Genomic DNA, 17,785 nt, shown 5'->3' on the forward strand with positions numbered 1-17,785 from the left:
CTTGGTCAACCTACTATCTAGTTCTATAAGGCTCCTAATTAACAAGGCTATTAAGAAGAAATAATTGGTAGAAAACAAGTAAATGCTGTATAGCATCCAACCCCCCATCCACCACTACACTGCTGTAGAATAAATACTAAGGTTGGGTTACATAGCTTGACCATGTTTGAGATATCAATCTTAGGATGAGAATGCAACATAAGATAAGGTTGGTCTATCACTACAGAGTTATTAGCTTCATTGAATGAGGACAGTGACATTTGTACAATCTTAAAAGTTGTTAGAATGAAGATACTTGCTTTGGGGTGAGAGTGCTAAGATGGATGAGTTATTCATGCCATGATGACAGATAATTTTCAAAAAGTGCGAGCATATGTATATGCATATGTATGGTTTCAAAATTTGATGTTTTTTTGGCTATTACGTTCAAATACTTACAACAATATCTTTTCTTCATGTTATAGCTATTTTTACGTTTATTGGTTTGCAAATATTTTAGCAACAAATGTAACCACCAAGTATTAAAAAGTAGTTTTTTAATAGGTTTAGTCAAGTACTTCTGTAAGTTGTATCTCGAAGCTGTATTTTAAAGGTTTCTCAATTTGATGTTTATTTGACTATTATGTTCAAGTACTTATAAGTTATAACAATGTCTTTTTTCATGTTATAGCTATTTTTATCTTTATTAGCTTCGTAAATATTTTAGCTACAAATGAAACCACCAAAGTATTCCAAAGTAGTATTTTAATAGATTAAGTCAAAATATTGGGTTTTGAACGTTTAGCTAAACTACAAGACCAGATGGGCTGAAATTGAAGCTCTCTATCCAGTTTTGGTAAATGCCATCCAAAATCATGTAAATGCCATTTTTTCATAAAATTATTTTAATCACTGAAATAAAACTGTCTTAGCTATTACCATAATTGCCATGGCCAGGCCTTGTCAACCTTCCATCCATTTGATGTTGGCTTTATGAATCCTCATTTGCCCATCATTCCTATGTGGGGTATCTAATTTGATTAGTTTTGTAATTTGGCTTGCGTTTTGCGACTAGTGGCCATCTTAATGCTGTTCTCCTTTGTCATTTGGGCTTGAGAGTGACATTGGCAGTGTTGGGATAAAACTACCAATGATCATTTAATTAAACTAGGATGTTTACAGATGAGGTGATAATATAAGATGCAAGGTTATGACTGTTGGGTGAGTACTGAGGCACCCAATGTCAGGCAGCACTAGACATACTAATTCTTTTTTAATTTCTTTGATTAGTTAAAAATATTGAATCCTTTTTTATTTTTATTTATTTCACCACAGGGTGTGGCGTGTGTGCCAGCACAACATAACAAGTGCATCTTGGTCACCTGCCATGCCAGCTAGTGATCGACAACCCTTTGGAAGCATGCTGTCAGGCGTGTGACAGCCCAAAGGCCGTTAAAAAGTAGGCCTTGTGGTATTTTTTTTCTTTCCTTGGTTACATACTCTTCTTTCCTTTCCTTTTTCACCCTTCGTCTGGTCTTGTTCCTTTTCTTCTCGCTTTTCTTTCTCTCTAACTTTTCCCTTCTCTTCTTCTTCTTCCTTCCTTGCAACTTTCTTGCTTTTTCCTTTTATTTTATGCATCTTTTCTGCTCCCATTTGTTATTTGTTCTTTTGTCCCTACTCCATCTTTTTCCCTTCTTTTTTTATCTTTTCTTCCTTGGTTTTTCTTTTTCTACACATCCTTTACCTTATTTTCATATATTCTCATAATATTTTCTGTATTCCATCTTTAACAGATCCCTTATATTCTATTTTTGACTAAAGTTGTAATTAAGAGTCAAGAATTGACCATCATAAGCAAACCTTTAGTGAAAAAATGGAATATTGGTGCTGACCCCTTTAACAGAAAAAAATCAGTACTGTCTTTTGATGATTTATGGCTACATACTTAACAGTCATGATGTGATTGTAGGTGAAGTCAAGTTAAGCTGCATATCAGAAAGTATATTGTTTCTGAATTCCTCAACAATTGACATCTTTTATAGATTCTTCCTAAAAGTCTACTCTTGAAACAAGTCACTTCTTACAAATTCTTCATCACACATCTGTAACTTAACTAACATCAGAAATTTGAACTTCATGTAGTTGAAGATATTGAATAAATTTATTAGTCAGTCCTTTTTATTGATTCTTAATATTATTGGGCTTACCAGGCCTCCCAAGAAAATGCTGTTGTGGATTTCAAAGACTGGCAAATTCCTCTTGGACGCCGTTTCAGGTGCAACATCTCATTGTCATATCCTTCATGAATGAAAAAGGGTGTAGTCCGTGTCACAGAAAATGTTATATTTCTTGTTAGCATTTTTCTTAGTGATTTTTATGAGAACAATGTCTTTTGAAATAAAAAGTTAATCTTTAGTGGAAATCTTTTGTTATAGAGTACTCTTATCAATTGGATTTGTTTAGAGTGCTATTCTTTAGATGTAACATATAGACAACTTTCACTTTTGTACATGAAACATGAAAATACATGATATTCCTCTAAGTGGATGTTAAAATGTTTGGAGCAGCTAAGCAAATGCTTATAACCATTGTTGCAGCAATTCTCTTTTGTGACCTGCATCATCCAGTGACCTGTCTTTTCTGTGTGACCAGCTGGTTTCTCTCCACTTTTTTCCTTTTCTTCTTTTATTTACTTCTCTCTCCCTAACATGATCATTGGCTTGTATTTATGCATGCAGCCTTGCTACCCATCTATCTTGTAGAATCTACAAACTTGCTAAATGGATAGCTTTTAGCCTCTTACCTTCAATACTTGTATTGATATATCTACTCTTCATTCTGACTTTGGTTGTTTTAGTTGTATGGATTTGCAGTTACCTAAAAGGGTTGGTAAATATTTTCTGATTCAGACTTATGTTTTACTTTCTTTGTTATATTAAAAATAAGGATAAAATCTTCCAATATATTAAGATTCTTTTCTTTCTATGATGGGCAAATTTTTAGCTGAGGTTATCAAGTCGCTCTATTTCTGATTCAATCTTATGATCTTGCTTCTCTTTCCCTTCTTATGTTGCCTTGCCTTAAAATTCATGAATTAAACCAATCAACAAGTCAGTTTTTCTTTCTTTTCTTTGGGGGGTGTGTGTGTGTGTAGGGTGTATGGTCAGAAAAATTATCTCACGGCTGCACTAATTTTAAATTTTATGTGGATCAGATAATCATTATGGGGCAATGAACTTGCTGTATTCAGTTTATCAAGGAATGACTCCACTCTGGAATGAAAGATCACAGTACCTTTTGATACTCTTTAGGTCCTCAGTTTGCTTATACTCTTACTGCTATGCACTCTTAACATAGTGTTTTGCTGATTTTCTGACCTCTTCCAGCAGGTCAAATTCTATGCCCATTAGATTATGAATGACTTCCAATGCCACTTGCTGCCATTAGCTTCTTGTTAATTGGTTTATCTCATCATTCTTGACCAATGTTACCTACCATTTGCTTTGTTCATCATGATGATAGTTGCTTTGGCAGTCCATTCATTATCCTGGGTTTTCATATAGTTTTCTTTGCTTGTGGCACCATCACCTGAATGTTTTTCTTACCAATTTCTCTTCATCAGCTAACATTTGGAATGCCATGTCATGGATTGTCATCTTACCATAAGTATTGCATCTTTCATGGATTGTCATATTTGATAAGCTATTGCATCTTTCCTGTAGATTTTTGGTAGCAAGATGCTCTATTTTCTAGTTCTACAGTGAGCCATGAAGTCATGATCCTGCTTACAGAAAATTACTATGATATTGATACCTGTTCTTTTGCTGACCAAGTCCTATTCCTACTAGCAGTCATGTGTTACATCAAGTAGATCAAAAGTAGAGTTTGGTTATCACAGTTTTCATCATTGCTTCAATTGTTTTGCAATACCTATCCACAACTGCTTGTTAACTCGTTCGTGAATGCTTCTAAGTTCTAACACTCATTACCCTCTACCTTTCCTGATGCTATAGGGTGCAATCCAGCACTAAGTACGCAAGGGGGGGGGGGTGCTTAAATTGTATATTTATGTTTTTTATGTGTATTTACAATACAATACATTATTTGATGGACCCTTGCGGCTTGTATTCTGCTATATTAACCAACATCTGTCCATTTTGTACAGTGGACTTTCATCTATCAGGATATTTCCACATAATGGTTGATAAGCATTATTACATCTTGCCTACTGTTGTCTCCAAGTAATGGCTGCCTTTTCTTGTGAAAATTGTGTCTTCTCAAAGGAGGAAAGCATAATGGGGCCAAATAACATAATGGTTCATGCAACACCTTGTTATATGATTTCTTGCTCTTTAGGCTACCTGGAACATCATTGTGCAATCCATGTATAATCGGAACTATTTGATACTTGAACAGCTAGCTATATATTTCATCCATGAGGATGTGGAGAAAATTTGGAATAACATCAGAGGTGGTCCTAAATAGAAATACTTAGTGAATGAGGATCCATAAAGTTAACCCCAAATAGTTGGGAAAAGAGTTGATGATTATGATTATCAGATGATGTATAAAAATATACCAGCTCTGTTACTTCCGTCATCAACCTTGCTAGCATCATCTGCATTACTGCCTTTGTGGATCAATTGATACATTTATAGTTATTTGGCTGTTAATATCCACTTGTGTTGAAAGAGGGGTTGGGTTGGTGGGTGTGTTGGCTTTATTCATCAAGGTTTTAAATCCCGTGCGATAAAGGTGTCCCAGTTTCTTTATGGAATGGGATGCCTTGCTGTCCCGTCCCATCTTGTCCTGACAACAGTCCCAGTAACATACATCCTGATGGACAACCTCTATATTTTTCCCCTTCTTCTCTCCTTGCTTTCATTTTTTCATTTTTTTTTCTTCTTTTCTTTCTTTTCCTCAACCTTTCTTTCCTTTCCTTTTTCTTTCTTTTCTTCTCCCTTCCTTTTTTTTTTCATTTTTCTTATTTTTTTCTTTTCTTCATCTTTCTTTTCTTTCCTTCTTTTCTCTTTCTTCTTCTCTCTCTGTATGGATAGGTTTCAATGTCCCGAGCCTATTCCGGTCCCATTTTCTTATAGGAACAGAATGGGATGGCTAGGATGCCCCTTATCCTGTCGGGATATAAAACCTTGATACTATGCATATACATCATAGTTTCATGCATACTAGAGTTTCATTTATAGCTATTTTTAATAAGATTTTATAATAGAACTAACTATTGTGCTTCTCCTTGAGATTTGACATGGATCCTTTTAGTGGTTCATATGTACTATAACCATGTCAAATATGCTGCAGCAACTGCTAAAAAAAGCATGCATTCACTGTTTCGAGCAAGGTTCACGGACTCGGTATCAGAATCCGTGCCAGTTGCTAGCTGGTACCGTACCGTACGTACCGATAATAAAAAATCAAAAAATCTCACCCAACGGCCAAAAAAAAAAAAGAAAATCAAGTCGAACTAGATTGAATCGGTACCATACCGTACCTACTGGACCAAGCCATCCGGAATCAGGTGGTTCGGGCCGATATTATGCCGAACCGGCCGGTTCAGTCCGATTCAGGCCATTTTTCGAAAACTGGTCTGAACCGAACTGGTTTCGGCCGATACGGTATGATACAGGATGTACTAGTCCGTTCGGACCGGTATGAAATACCACGATTTCGAATAATTTACTTAGTAAAACAATATAAACATAAAAGAACCATCCGGATATATTCTGCCTATTGTTCCACATTTTTATGCTGTTTCTTTTGCTTTTTTTTCCTCCTCATTTTTCTTAATTATGGTGAAAATATTGGTCTTATCAATGTCAGGACACTGAACCACTTTTTTTTTTTGTTTTAAAAGGGAAATCCTTTTATTTTATTATTAGTTCAGATATGCTTCTTTCTTGCAGATCATTAAAGCTGTGGATGGTTTTGAGGCTATATGGTTTGGAGAACCTACGAAGCTACATTAGGAATCACATAAAGCTGGCTGAACAATTTGAACAACTAATCAAATCTGATTGTCGGTTTGAGGTAAAAAAAAGGGTGTTCTATTAAATGGTGCATGTGAAATACTGCTTTGCTTTAACATTATACGAATGTATTCTGGTTTCTATTATTTGATTTATGTGTTGCAGTAAGACAGCATCAAAGTCCAAGCTATTGTGCTCAGACAACTCAGCATGGCTTTAAATATCATCATTGATATTTCCGCTGTGCTAGACAAGTAGCATCCTTACACGCTTATGCATATCATGTACTTGAACTCAAAGGAGACAAGCCAACAAAATAAAATTAGTATACGAAAGCTAAAAGAAGATTATAATTGCAACTGAAAAAAAAACTTTTCCTATCTGTATGGAGTTGAATTTTAGAGCGAAGGATGATTCATCAGAGTTTGCAACTAACCCACTAGGTGTGAAATCCTAGTTAGAGTATAATTTGGTGAGCTAAAATGCTGTCATGGAACTCTTTCAAGGCACATTAGGTGGCAAATAGACCTAGATATCATGCATGCACAATGGCAAAATTTAAATGTTTATACAAGGTTATGATGGCAAAATTATCATATTTTTTCAGGCTTCTAAATGAATATGCTTATTCTATATTATATCTATTCTTTCAAACTTGGGGAAATTATGTTACAACAACTATGAGATTTTTATAGATAGGCCAATATTTAATTGTGTTAGTGGTATCTGGATGTTGGAAGCTTATATGTCAAGTTCCAATAGATTTACATGATATTGTCATGAGTTTTAGACTTTCATTGTCTCAGGTCTTGTGTTTCCGGTATTGCAGATGACATCTTGGATAGAGGATGATATTTCTAGGGTCATGAACAGTTTCAATGTTACTTTTGACTGTGAGATAGATATATGGAATGCATTTTAAAAGAAAGTGAAACACGTCATCCCAACATTTCCATTGGAATGAAGGTATTCCTAATGAGTTAGTATTGATTATCATTGATCTCAAGGTAAGAGGGCTGACTTATTGAATTACCTGTAGAGCCAGCAGATGGCTCTTGTGGCCCACTACATTTCCACCCTTTTAACTTTTAAGAGCTTTCTGGAGGAAGTAGGTGCATTTTTGGTAGTTAGATGTTTTTTTTTTGATCTTGTGAGCCCTCATTCCAGTTAAGAAATGCATGTCTGTGTTTGTGCTTTTTGTTATATCTTCCACGACTTAGAGGTATAGGAAGGCTTCTCCCCAGACGTATACCTTACATAACTTCTAAACTATTACCATGAAGAACTTCGTGCATAGTCCAGCAGGTCCAAGCTCACCAACAATTCATCATAATACTACTTCTGTTGTTATTAAAATTTGAAAGCATCCAAATACTCATTGACTATTCTGATCTTCATTAGCTTAGTTTTTCCATCTCTTTATACACTCTTCAAAAAGATTCTAGCACCTGCCTAAGGTATCTTTAGACTTTATTCTGCATCGTGCATTCATATGCCATCTAACTCAATTCTTTCCCTCCTTGTCCCCTATTGATGCAACTTCTACTTCTCTACAGCACATGTTTCTCAGTCCAGCCTTCCTAACTTACCGAATATTCATCCCAACAAATTCAAACTTATCATATTCACCTTATTTGTTAGGACCATCTTTATTCTAAAAAAATTGTCTCCATAAAATACTTTATCTTGCCATTTGATAAGTTTTTCCTTGAAGTTGTCAAGACAGCTAAAAAGAACTTCATGTTATGGTCATTTTGTTAGCTATAACTTTGTTATTCTACTCTTTTTATAATGTATATACAATAACAAAGTTGTTCATTTTTTGGCATCTTTTGGCATCAATTTTTCTTGTGTTCCATTTTTAATTCCATACACATTTAATTTCTTCGTACACTTTGTTTTTACTTTACTAAATTCTGAACTTTTATTCTTTAAGGTCCTTGAAATAAAATATCATATACAAAGAACATGAATCTCATCAATCTTTTGTAATAATAGGGATAAGTTATCTATGAATAACAAGTGAAGGCCTGTGCTAGTGTTTAGTCCCATATTGGTTGTGTTTTGGGGAGACCTTGGGTACGTATAGAAGGCTAACGAATCCAAAAACATTCTTGCTCACCTTTTTGATGAGATCCTAGGTTATTACAAATGATGTCAGAGTGAACCTAGCCCATAGCCATTGTGTGACTAGGGGATGTTGCAGCATAAGCCCTACCAGGATGACTATGTGCCAATTGTGGTGTTTGTGACTGGATTTGATCGAATTTGAACCCTTAGCTTGGTAAGGACAAGGGAGTATGTGAGGACCTATGCGAGCGTGTTTTTTAGTCCCACATCGTTACGAGCTTAGGAGAAACTTCGATACTTATATTGCGCCAAGGAAAGCAAATAAGATCATTTGGCTAGTCTTTTTTGCATAACATGAATATATATAAGCCCAAGTTTAACCTGTTATATAATCATATAATCTCTAGATACTCAGTTCTTCAAAGCTGCCTCCGACGCTTGTTAATGTCTTAGTATATATATTCTGAAGGATTTGAAGTACTATCTATGCACTTTTCATCCTCAATGTCTATTAAATTTAGTCCTATGATTCTCAGTGTAGAATCATATCTCTCTAAACCTTTCCATAATTTTTTTTGGGTAAGAAAATACTTTTGTTTTTGATTTTGTAGCATCAAGCCTAGTAGTATGCTAAATTCATTGGCATTCTTTTCATTCTTTTTTCCTTTTGCCACCCACCATAACTTCATAGTCTCAAGAGTTTAATCCCTAAAGAGTTTGTTCAAATTTGGTGCTGGTTTTCTTCTTATAGATGGGTACAGAAATACTTCTGTAGTCATTTATAATATTTGTATAGCTTGAAGATGATTTGCTTTATTCCAAAATTCACCATGCTAGACCCTATGCTGGTAGGCTGGTGGTATAGTTTGGTATGCTCCCATACCATTGTGTACCGAGCCGACCGACATGGCCAAGAAAGGGGGGAGAAGGAGAACTAGAGAGAGGAAGAGGAGAGGGGGGAGGGAGGGAGGAAAAGAGAGGGAGATAGCAGAGATGCTATGGGTACCCGCTGGAGGGCCGTGGAGGTCCTCGGATGACTAGAGAAGCGGGGAATTTCAAATGGACAAAATCAAGAGAGGAAAGGGGAGAAAGAGTGGAAGGGAGGGGGAGAGAGAGAAGAAGGAGAGGATGGGGACATCGGCGGTGGCTGTCGGAGGGCTGCAGAGGTTCAGATCCTCCTCGCCCTCCATCGATAATTTTTTTTTGTGGTCTAACTGTGAAATCGGCAAAACTATCGCCGATTTCACGGTGGGTTGGCAAAATAAAAAAAAAAAAGAGATTATTAGGTGAAGTCCGCAATATGTTGCCATCTTCACCCAATAACCCCTTAAAAAAAAACCTTCTACCCTTGTTTCTATCAATCGATTCCAGTCTTCATCTTCCTCGGCGAGCCTCTAGTGGGCCTCCGGAGGAACTCTCCCCTCTCCTTTCTTCCTTGCCTCTCTCTCTCTCTTTTCCTTCTCCATCATCCTCGTTGCCAGCCCTCTATTGGGTGCAAAGGCCCTTCGGTGGCCTCGGCCGGCCTTCAGAGGGTCTCTCTCCCCCCCTCTTCTTTCCTTCTCCCTCTCTCTTTTCCACTCTTTCCTTCTCCCTCCAGTGTTCCAAATTTTATGCCAGAACCATCCCGGTCCACCACCAGTACGGTTCGGCACATCCTGAAATGCTCGGTTTGGGATGGTTCTACCTTCCTTTTATTCAATGGTTGATTACCAAATAAAGTGCTGATGAGAAAATAGCGAAGCAAAAAAAAAGAGACATAATTGTTTTGCCTATTTCTAGTAAACTACTCGAATTATTAGGTGAAATAGATTTTCATGTTATTATGACTATAAAATTTTGTTAATGTGTTATTTCATAGTTATGAGGCATCTAGGTTTCCATTGTATTTGTGCACCTCTAGAAAACATAACACCAAGACACATGCTCAATATGAAGATATAGACAAAGTTTTGATGCTGTATACAAAGTTAACTACTTTGTAATTAATATCGCCAAACTTAATTTCCTATAATACTATATTATACTGCACAAAAAGAAAGTTATGATGTTTCTTATTTTTATAAAGTCAGCTACTAAACTTATTTTTATAAACATACTATAATGCTTCTTGATGCTTTTAATATCCTAATGTTCTTATATAAAGACTAGTTGATCAAGACTTTTTCCCCATAATATGGGAAATGCAACATCTTTCCTAGATACATTCTTTTCACAGCTTGTTGTCATATGCTAGTGTTCATTGTCAGTACACATGCAGCCCCTTTGTGAATGCTTTCTCAGAGAGATATATAGCTTCTAACATCAGACTCTGTAGTCTGAACAATGTTCTTATTCAACAACTTGGAAAATAATTCCTGATAGGTGCATACTCATGAATCATGATATCATGCTAACATTGAATGAATGTTTGTGAGTGAACTATTATGTTCGTCTGCTTGGATGTTGTAGAATAGAATAATTTTGTGATAGAAATGCATATCCCAAAACATGAAGGAAAGAATGCACATAAAGATGTACATCTGTATAAAATAGAGAATCTCGCAATATTACAAGTTTCAAAGTTATCGCTATTGCACATGCTATCACCATATTTCATTGAACTTTTAAAAGGTAATTAAAGATTACATATTTGTGTATCTTATGACTGCTTTACATCCTTAGATATGTTACATTGTCCATAAACATGCACAGGTTGTGGCCCCTCGAAACTTTTCGCTTGTCTGTTTCCGTCTGCTCCCTGCATCGGATGATTATGACAATGGTTATAAACTGAACTACAACTTACTAGATGCTGTCAACACCAGCGGGAAAATCTTCATATCACATACTGTAGGTTTTACAGAAGCTTGCTTTATATTCTCAGCATATATTATCTGACATGTAGCCCACAAAATTCTTATGGCGTTCAGTATACAATTGAGTTTTGACTTTGGCTTTTTCGAGCAGGTTCTATCAGGCAAGTTTGTGTTGCGTTTTGCTGTGGGAGCACCACTAACAGAAGAGAAACATATCAAGGAAGCTTGGAAGGTGTTACAGGACCATGCCACGACCCTTTTGAGGAGCATTTAGGGTAAGTAGATTTGTGGTGTCAATCATTCATGACTCACTATCTCATTCAGTATGGTAGAATTTAGAATACACTTCCTGCTACCCAATCAGATATAAAAAACCCTAGTTGGCAATAGTGTACCTAGATATGGCAGATATGGCAGTTGGCAGGCGTGCTGAAGTATCCAAGACTCCAAGTGTTCTCAAGTGTCAGATATGGCAGTTGGCGGACATGCTGAAGTGTCCAAGTGTTCTCAAGTGTCAGATATGGTCTCCAAAATTCTATGCATGATGACATGGTGCATATGTGTTTATATATTAGACATGTATCCATATCTGTACATTTGTACATGTGTGTGTGTGTGTGTTTGTGCATGTTACATACACACGTACAAATAGGTTTTTGTATGTTACGATGCTTATTTGAAATAAAATAAACCAAAATTATAGATAGATACACATTTAGAGCATAATGAGATTTCACTTGAAGTGTGATAACTTTAAATGCAGAAGGACACTTTGCTTGAAATGTCCAAAACAAATTGACTGACTTCAGTCTGATTGTCCAGCACTTAAAACTGAATCCCCTGCATGACACTTCAAAGAAGTGCCAAGTGGTTTGCTGACCTTACGATTACATTGAAGTGTAGTGTTTAAAATAGTATGTGCTGCATCCGGGGGGTCAACGGATTGCATAACACATATATGGTGTGTGGGCTGCATATGTAGGCACATATGCAATTAATATTTTTAACTATATAAAAATAAATGAAATATATTAAGTACAATAGAAAAACAATTGTGATAGTAATATTTTTCTGGATTGTGAATATCATATTAGTAACAATAACAACTAGCAAATGATGCTTATTATTTAGTACTTAATACAAATGGTGGTAGTTATTATAACATAATTGAAACCTCATTTGACACACTTCATCTGCAAAGGCCCACAAAAGAACGATGGCCCCAGGAAGAGGGAGGGGGGGTGGGTTGGGGGCTGCTTCGTAATGCTAAGCTGGCTAGATATGCAGTCACATAGTGCTAATTTAGCCATACACATAGATGCATAGTTCTAAGTCGACTGCCTTTTAGGCCTATATGTGGTATGAACACATACTAACTGCATATAGGCGATCTGTGTGGACTGCATAATGCATATGTGGCCTGATGCACTGCATTTTAAAACACTGAAGTGAAGTATTCAACCATGCCATGTCATGCTATTTCCATGTGTTTAGAAGTGTCAAAACTCCCAGGCAGCTTAAAATGGAATGTCCAAGTTACATAGCATATATCTGCCAACCAACATCTCATTTTCTGAAGTATTATTAAGCTATATAATTATTTCGATGCTTGGAGGTATTGATGTCAGTGAATAGTTGCGGTGGGCTATTAATCATATGCTGAATCTTAAACTATATAGCTAAAAGTTTTCCTTCTATCACTAATGAGGTACTGTGTTTGACAAAGAGGACCATCCAACTACGAACTAATGGAAGAATGTCCACTTTACAATTAGACTACAGATCTCACACATTTTTAGTTGAAATAGCAAGGTTTACCCAGACCACTCTGTACACCTTACACCATGAGGAGTTAGAACAGGTTCTAGATTTCCACATGGTAGAGTACTGCCTGATCAGATGTTATTGACTGATTTTGAGTGCCAGTTGCTCCATTTTAACCTACTGCAGTTGAGCTGTGCACTGAGCATAAACTGATGGCTTAGTGAAGCTAAGGTATTCACTTATAGTGTGTTCAAGATGTGTGGAGACTGAATCTCTTATATATAACTGGATGATACTATATGCAGAATCAGCTCTTTTGTAATGAATACAGTAAAATGTGTTATCTTGAATATATGATATCATTAACCATGAAATGCACATCTTATGTTCTCTCAAAAATAAATGCCATATTATGCATTTACATTCTTTTTTCTGATAGCAAAGAAGTTCTTCGTTGCCGTACAACCAAATTGTTAGGGCTGAAAAAGGATCCTAAGCAAAAAAGAAACGAGTTGAATGAAAGTTTTTATTGCTTTTAACAGGTTATATACATGACAGAAAGAAAAAGATTGAAACTAGTCAATTTGGACTCACTCGCACTGTGGTTCACTTGCTACAGTCTGCCTGTCTGTAACTCCCATGGAGATGTTTTCTCACAGGAAAGATTTTCACATGATTGCTTCTTAACATCCATTGGCTACTATTTGCTTTGATAGTATGCAATCCTCTGTTTCTTGGTTCTCTCTCTCATACACACACGGAGGAGGGTTTTTTTCCTTTTTTTTTTTTTTTTTTCTCTTCTTCTTCTTCTTGTATAACAAAAACGAATTTTGCTATGTAAATGTCTTTATCCAAAACTTTGTTCCATTTGTTGCTGGTGTAATCTTACACATCTTATGATTTTAGAATTATAATAACGTAACTGGAAGTTAGTAATTAATTATAAAATTCCTTTACTTTTGGGAGAGCTTACTGCACGGTGTGATGGTGGTGTTTTTCTTTTTCTCTTCTTTTGGGCGGGGTCGAGGATGGGGGAAGAATGTTGATGTTTCAAGAATGATATGTAAGATTATGAGGCACTTGCCAGCAGATAGGAAGTACAAATTGTCAGTGTACCCTGTTTACTTGACGTACAACGTTTCTCTCTATTCTGATTTTCCATATGCATGACTAAGCATATTTTCTTTCATTATTAATGACCTTGTTTTTGTTCTATCACTACATGAATTCATCCTTCTTTTCTTTGGTGTACAGTGTGTTGGTACTGGCCTCTCCAACCTTTTTGAAAGCTTGAAGTCGTTACTTCAGCGCCTCCAAATATCTGATTAGTCCCTTCTCTTTCTGTCGACAAGTTTCAATTTAAAAGGATAGAAGCGATGCATTTGTACAATCAAATGTACATGCAAATTCGTATGTGCAGGTTTATGGATATTTTCATTCAAAATGAATTCATCTTTATCGGTACCTTCTCATCAGTAGATCATTTATTAAATATAATTCTTTTGCTTTCATCATTGTATGATATTCTGAATAAAATCCAAATTAGGTTCTCGTGAACCAAGCTATCCAACAAAATTTGGATTCTTTGTTAAATATTATCGGATATAAATCAAATATCGAGTGGAATTTGATAATAAAAACTGAAAAAATGACATAATTATAAAGGATTGGTACGAAATTTACTCTCATGGCCGCAAGTAGTATACAATAACCATGTAGTAGTCTAAGTCATAGTTATTAAACCCACATAGAGGTTGGTTGGACCAACGATTTGGATTTTTGGTCCGGCTTGATTTATATTTGAAGTATCTCAAGAATTTAAATTATTAAAATTAAATATATAATATAATATATTAAAAATTTATATATTAAATATTATTATTATTTTTAAATTATAGTAGGAATAAAAAGGATTCGTAAACTATTTATTTTAGAGAACTTTAAAAAACTATATATGAAATCTAGAGCGTCGAGGTTGGTTAGCATTCAGGTTGCCTATATTGCTTGATAGGTCTGGCTTGTCAAGAATATTCGGGTCTTTGGGGTCAAAAGATGACCGATGAGATTTATTCTAGAGAAAGCTTTAGTTTTGACTATTGAGGTGATTAATATGACCTTGAGACTCTCAAAGGTCTGGGACTCCCAACCTACTCAGGTAGCGGCCCATGGTGTATTTGTCATTTGGGAGTTCTCTTCTTTGAGGTTTCTTAAACTCATTTTCGACGGTAGTATTAGAGGTAGGATTGGTAGAGCTAGCTTCATCATATACTACTTCGTATCCGAATTTGTTGCAGACGGGGGTAGTCATCAATTTGATGCATCTGTTCCTTCAGCAGAACTCTAGACTGCGTGGGTTGGATTACGAATGTGTGGGGATTCTCTATGCTGATCATCTGTCTATTGAGGGATGATTCGATCACTATGGTGTCTTGGCTTCATCGATATATGCATGGAGATGCCAGTCATCCTTACTGCATGGCATAGCATTTATGTTGTCGGACTCTGTAGTTTTTACCATTAGATATATTTTTCGTTAGGTGAACACTGTAGTTGATTAGATAGCTGCATTTGTTGAGGAACACTCTGGATCGCGCCTTTGGATTGATTTACATGAGATCCCTATTTCTTTTAAAGATATTTTATTTTTCGATTATCTTGAATATCTATCCTATACATTAAAGCGTGTCTCTCCACTCTCCCCGTGTGCCATATGGCATGCCCACTGAACTGTTAGATGTATACCTTAGAAACTAGATTGGCTGACATGTATACATTTTAGAGACATAATTTTGTAATTAAAATTTTGAAATAAGTAAAATTTAAGTTATTTTTCATTCATGTTGTGTTTAAATTGTGTCTATGAATCACCTAAGGAATTAACGGATGATGACATATATTCTCAAAATTGAGAATTTGAGACACGTGTCATTAGTGGTTAATTCCTAAATGCTCATGATCAATAGATCATTACGGGGATGATGACTGATCCAGATAGATTGGTGTATAGATCGCTTTCCTTCGCGGGTAGATGAGTCTCGAATCGATAGTGTGAGGATACTGGAGCAAGAGTGCAGATGCTTGATAGAGATCAAGGGTACTGAATGTGATAAATATGAAAAGTCACTAGAATAGCTATCCACTCATCGGTGACTTGCTCAAAGTTGCAGTAGTATAAATAGTTCTTTGATTTGTGGTGCCTCGATTGTTCACAGTGGGGTTGTTGTAGTTTGATTATACAATCAATTAGTTATCTAGTCATTCGAAATCTTGCAGTATATGTTGGCTACAGTAGGTCCAATATAGGAATATGGTGTGTATCAAAATAAAATCTATCGATCCTGATAGATAGAGAGAGGTCCTATGTAGTTTATGAGATTGAGTCCTAAAATCTATGGCCATGGTAGGTGGATGATGGAAAGGAGCTTCTATAAGATTTCACATGGACTCGAGTCGATTGAATCTGGCATATAATGGACGAACGAATTTGACGAGTTATCCTTGACCTGCATTCTGTTGGGATTCACGACAGAAGAATCGAACTATACGGTAACTGCATCTAGAGATTTAATATTTTATTCTATTAGATTGCCACTACATACTGCTAGGTGTCACTGCTGGATCATGAGACTCGTCAAGCGTTATCTTGATGATCAATGATCCTTGATAGGTAGAGTTAGAATCATTCTAACTCATCGAAAGGAGTTTCGATGATATTATGATGGAGATCACAGTATATCTCACTATCAGACAGAATAGAACCTATAAGATCATATACAAAAGAGCTCTTTGTTAGATCAGATGGTTGATTAGCGATTATGAATTGCTATTGAGTCTAATCATCAATGTGATTGATGATTAATCCAATGTAAGAGTTGCAATAAAGTAATTCGCTAAAAGTTAGTGAATTATAGGAGGATTAATTAGCAATTGGATTGCTAATTGACTTAATTTGATTAAGTAATGAGGTTGAAATCAAGTCTAATTGAATTGGATTCAATTTAGATTGATTTGGGTTTGATTATATCAAGTCTGATTGAGTTATGAGATAATCCAATTGCAAGGGAGATCAATTTCTGATTTGATCAGGATTTAGATTCAGTTAATTTCTAATTGGATTAAGATTTAATAAAGTAAAATTGAGTTCCTAATTGGATTAGGATTGCTCATCTTTGGGTGCAACCAAATTGGATTTGATTGGGATCTAATTGAAGCAACTTGTGAGAGTCTCATTGTACTTGGACTCTCTCTCTTATCCTTTGCGCCGCCCCATACCCATGCCAACCCTTCTCGCGTGCTTTTCAATTTTTCATGAGTTTTCTCCATGCTAAAAGCTGATCACGCCCCTCTTCTCAACGCCCTAAGTTTTGGATGAAGATAAGGTAGGTTTAAATTTTGATTTGATTCCTTATCAGGATGAGGTTAGACCTCATCCAAATCTCTTGACGCCATCCATAAAAGGATTTTATTTTGTGTGATGGAGAAGGGATTTTCACCTAGAGAAATCTGGTTTTGAGGCATGAGATCCTTGAGTTGTGTGTGAGACATCTTGGTGTGAGTGAATAGAGGTGAGGCGTCACCTCTTGTGGTAGGTAGAACCCTAGGGTTTCATCTAGAGGTTTTGGGAAGAGAAAAAAAAAAGAGAAAAAGAATTATCTCAAAAAGGAGTTTTCTTCTTCCTCCACATATTCTTCCTCCCATATTCTTCCTTCCATTCTTCTTCAGAGATCTGAGAGAGTCTGAGAGATTTAAAGAAAAAATCAGATCAACCATCAAGAAGTGACTTTTACGAAGACCTAGCACCTTGATGAAGTCAGAGGCCTCTAATCGGATCAAAGGCTTCTATAGATATCCGTAGAGGTCGGACACATATGCGGCTCATCGAAGATCTCATCGAATTACTACGATCATCATTAGCGAAGATCATCGATCCATGCAAAAGTATCGAGATCTGATCTTGGTTTTTATTTTTGACTTAAATTTGATTATAATTTCAGCATCTTAAAAGCATGAGATCGATCCTGTTGCATATAGATTAGATCTACTTCATGCATGTTAGATAGATTAAATCGTTTAATCTAGATTAGATTTTTATTCCGTCGTGTTCATGTTTTAAAAGTTAAAAATCTGTACATTCTGATTTCTGCATGCTTATTTCCGAATGTGTGACATCCTTCATGAACTCTCTCTGGTGCTTTT

At 36.0% G+C, this 17,785-nt stretch overlaps 1 protein-coding gene across 1 annotated transcript in view; it reads left to right on the plus strand.

The window, feature by feature from the left end:
* LOC105043195 (tyrosine decarboxylase 2) overlaps positions 1–14,064 on the plus strand; it is a 42,627-nt gene extending 28,563 nt beyond the window's left edge. Inside the window, 5 exon segments of the mRNA XM_073255974.1 lie at positions 2,190–2,254; positions 5,898–6,021; positions 10,722–10,859; positions 10,977–11,100; positions 13,844–14,064. Of these exon segments, the coding sequence (XP_073112075.1) occupies positions 2,190–2,254; positions 5,898–6,021; positions 10,722–10,859; positions 10,977–11,099 (450 nt within the window). The 3' untranslated portion in view covers position 11,100; positions 13,844–14,064.
* The last annotated feature ends 3,721 nt before the right edge of the window (positions 14,065–17,785 follow it).

Source organism: Elaeis guineensis, chromosome 4 (assembly GCF_000442705.2).
Source record: "Elaeis guineensis isolate ETL-2024a chromosome 4, EG11, whole genome shotgun sequence".
Lineage (NCBI taxonomy): Eukaryota > Viridiplantae > Streptophyta > Magnoliopsida > Arecales > Arecaceae > Elaeis > Elaeis guineensis.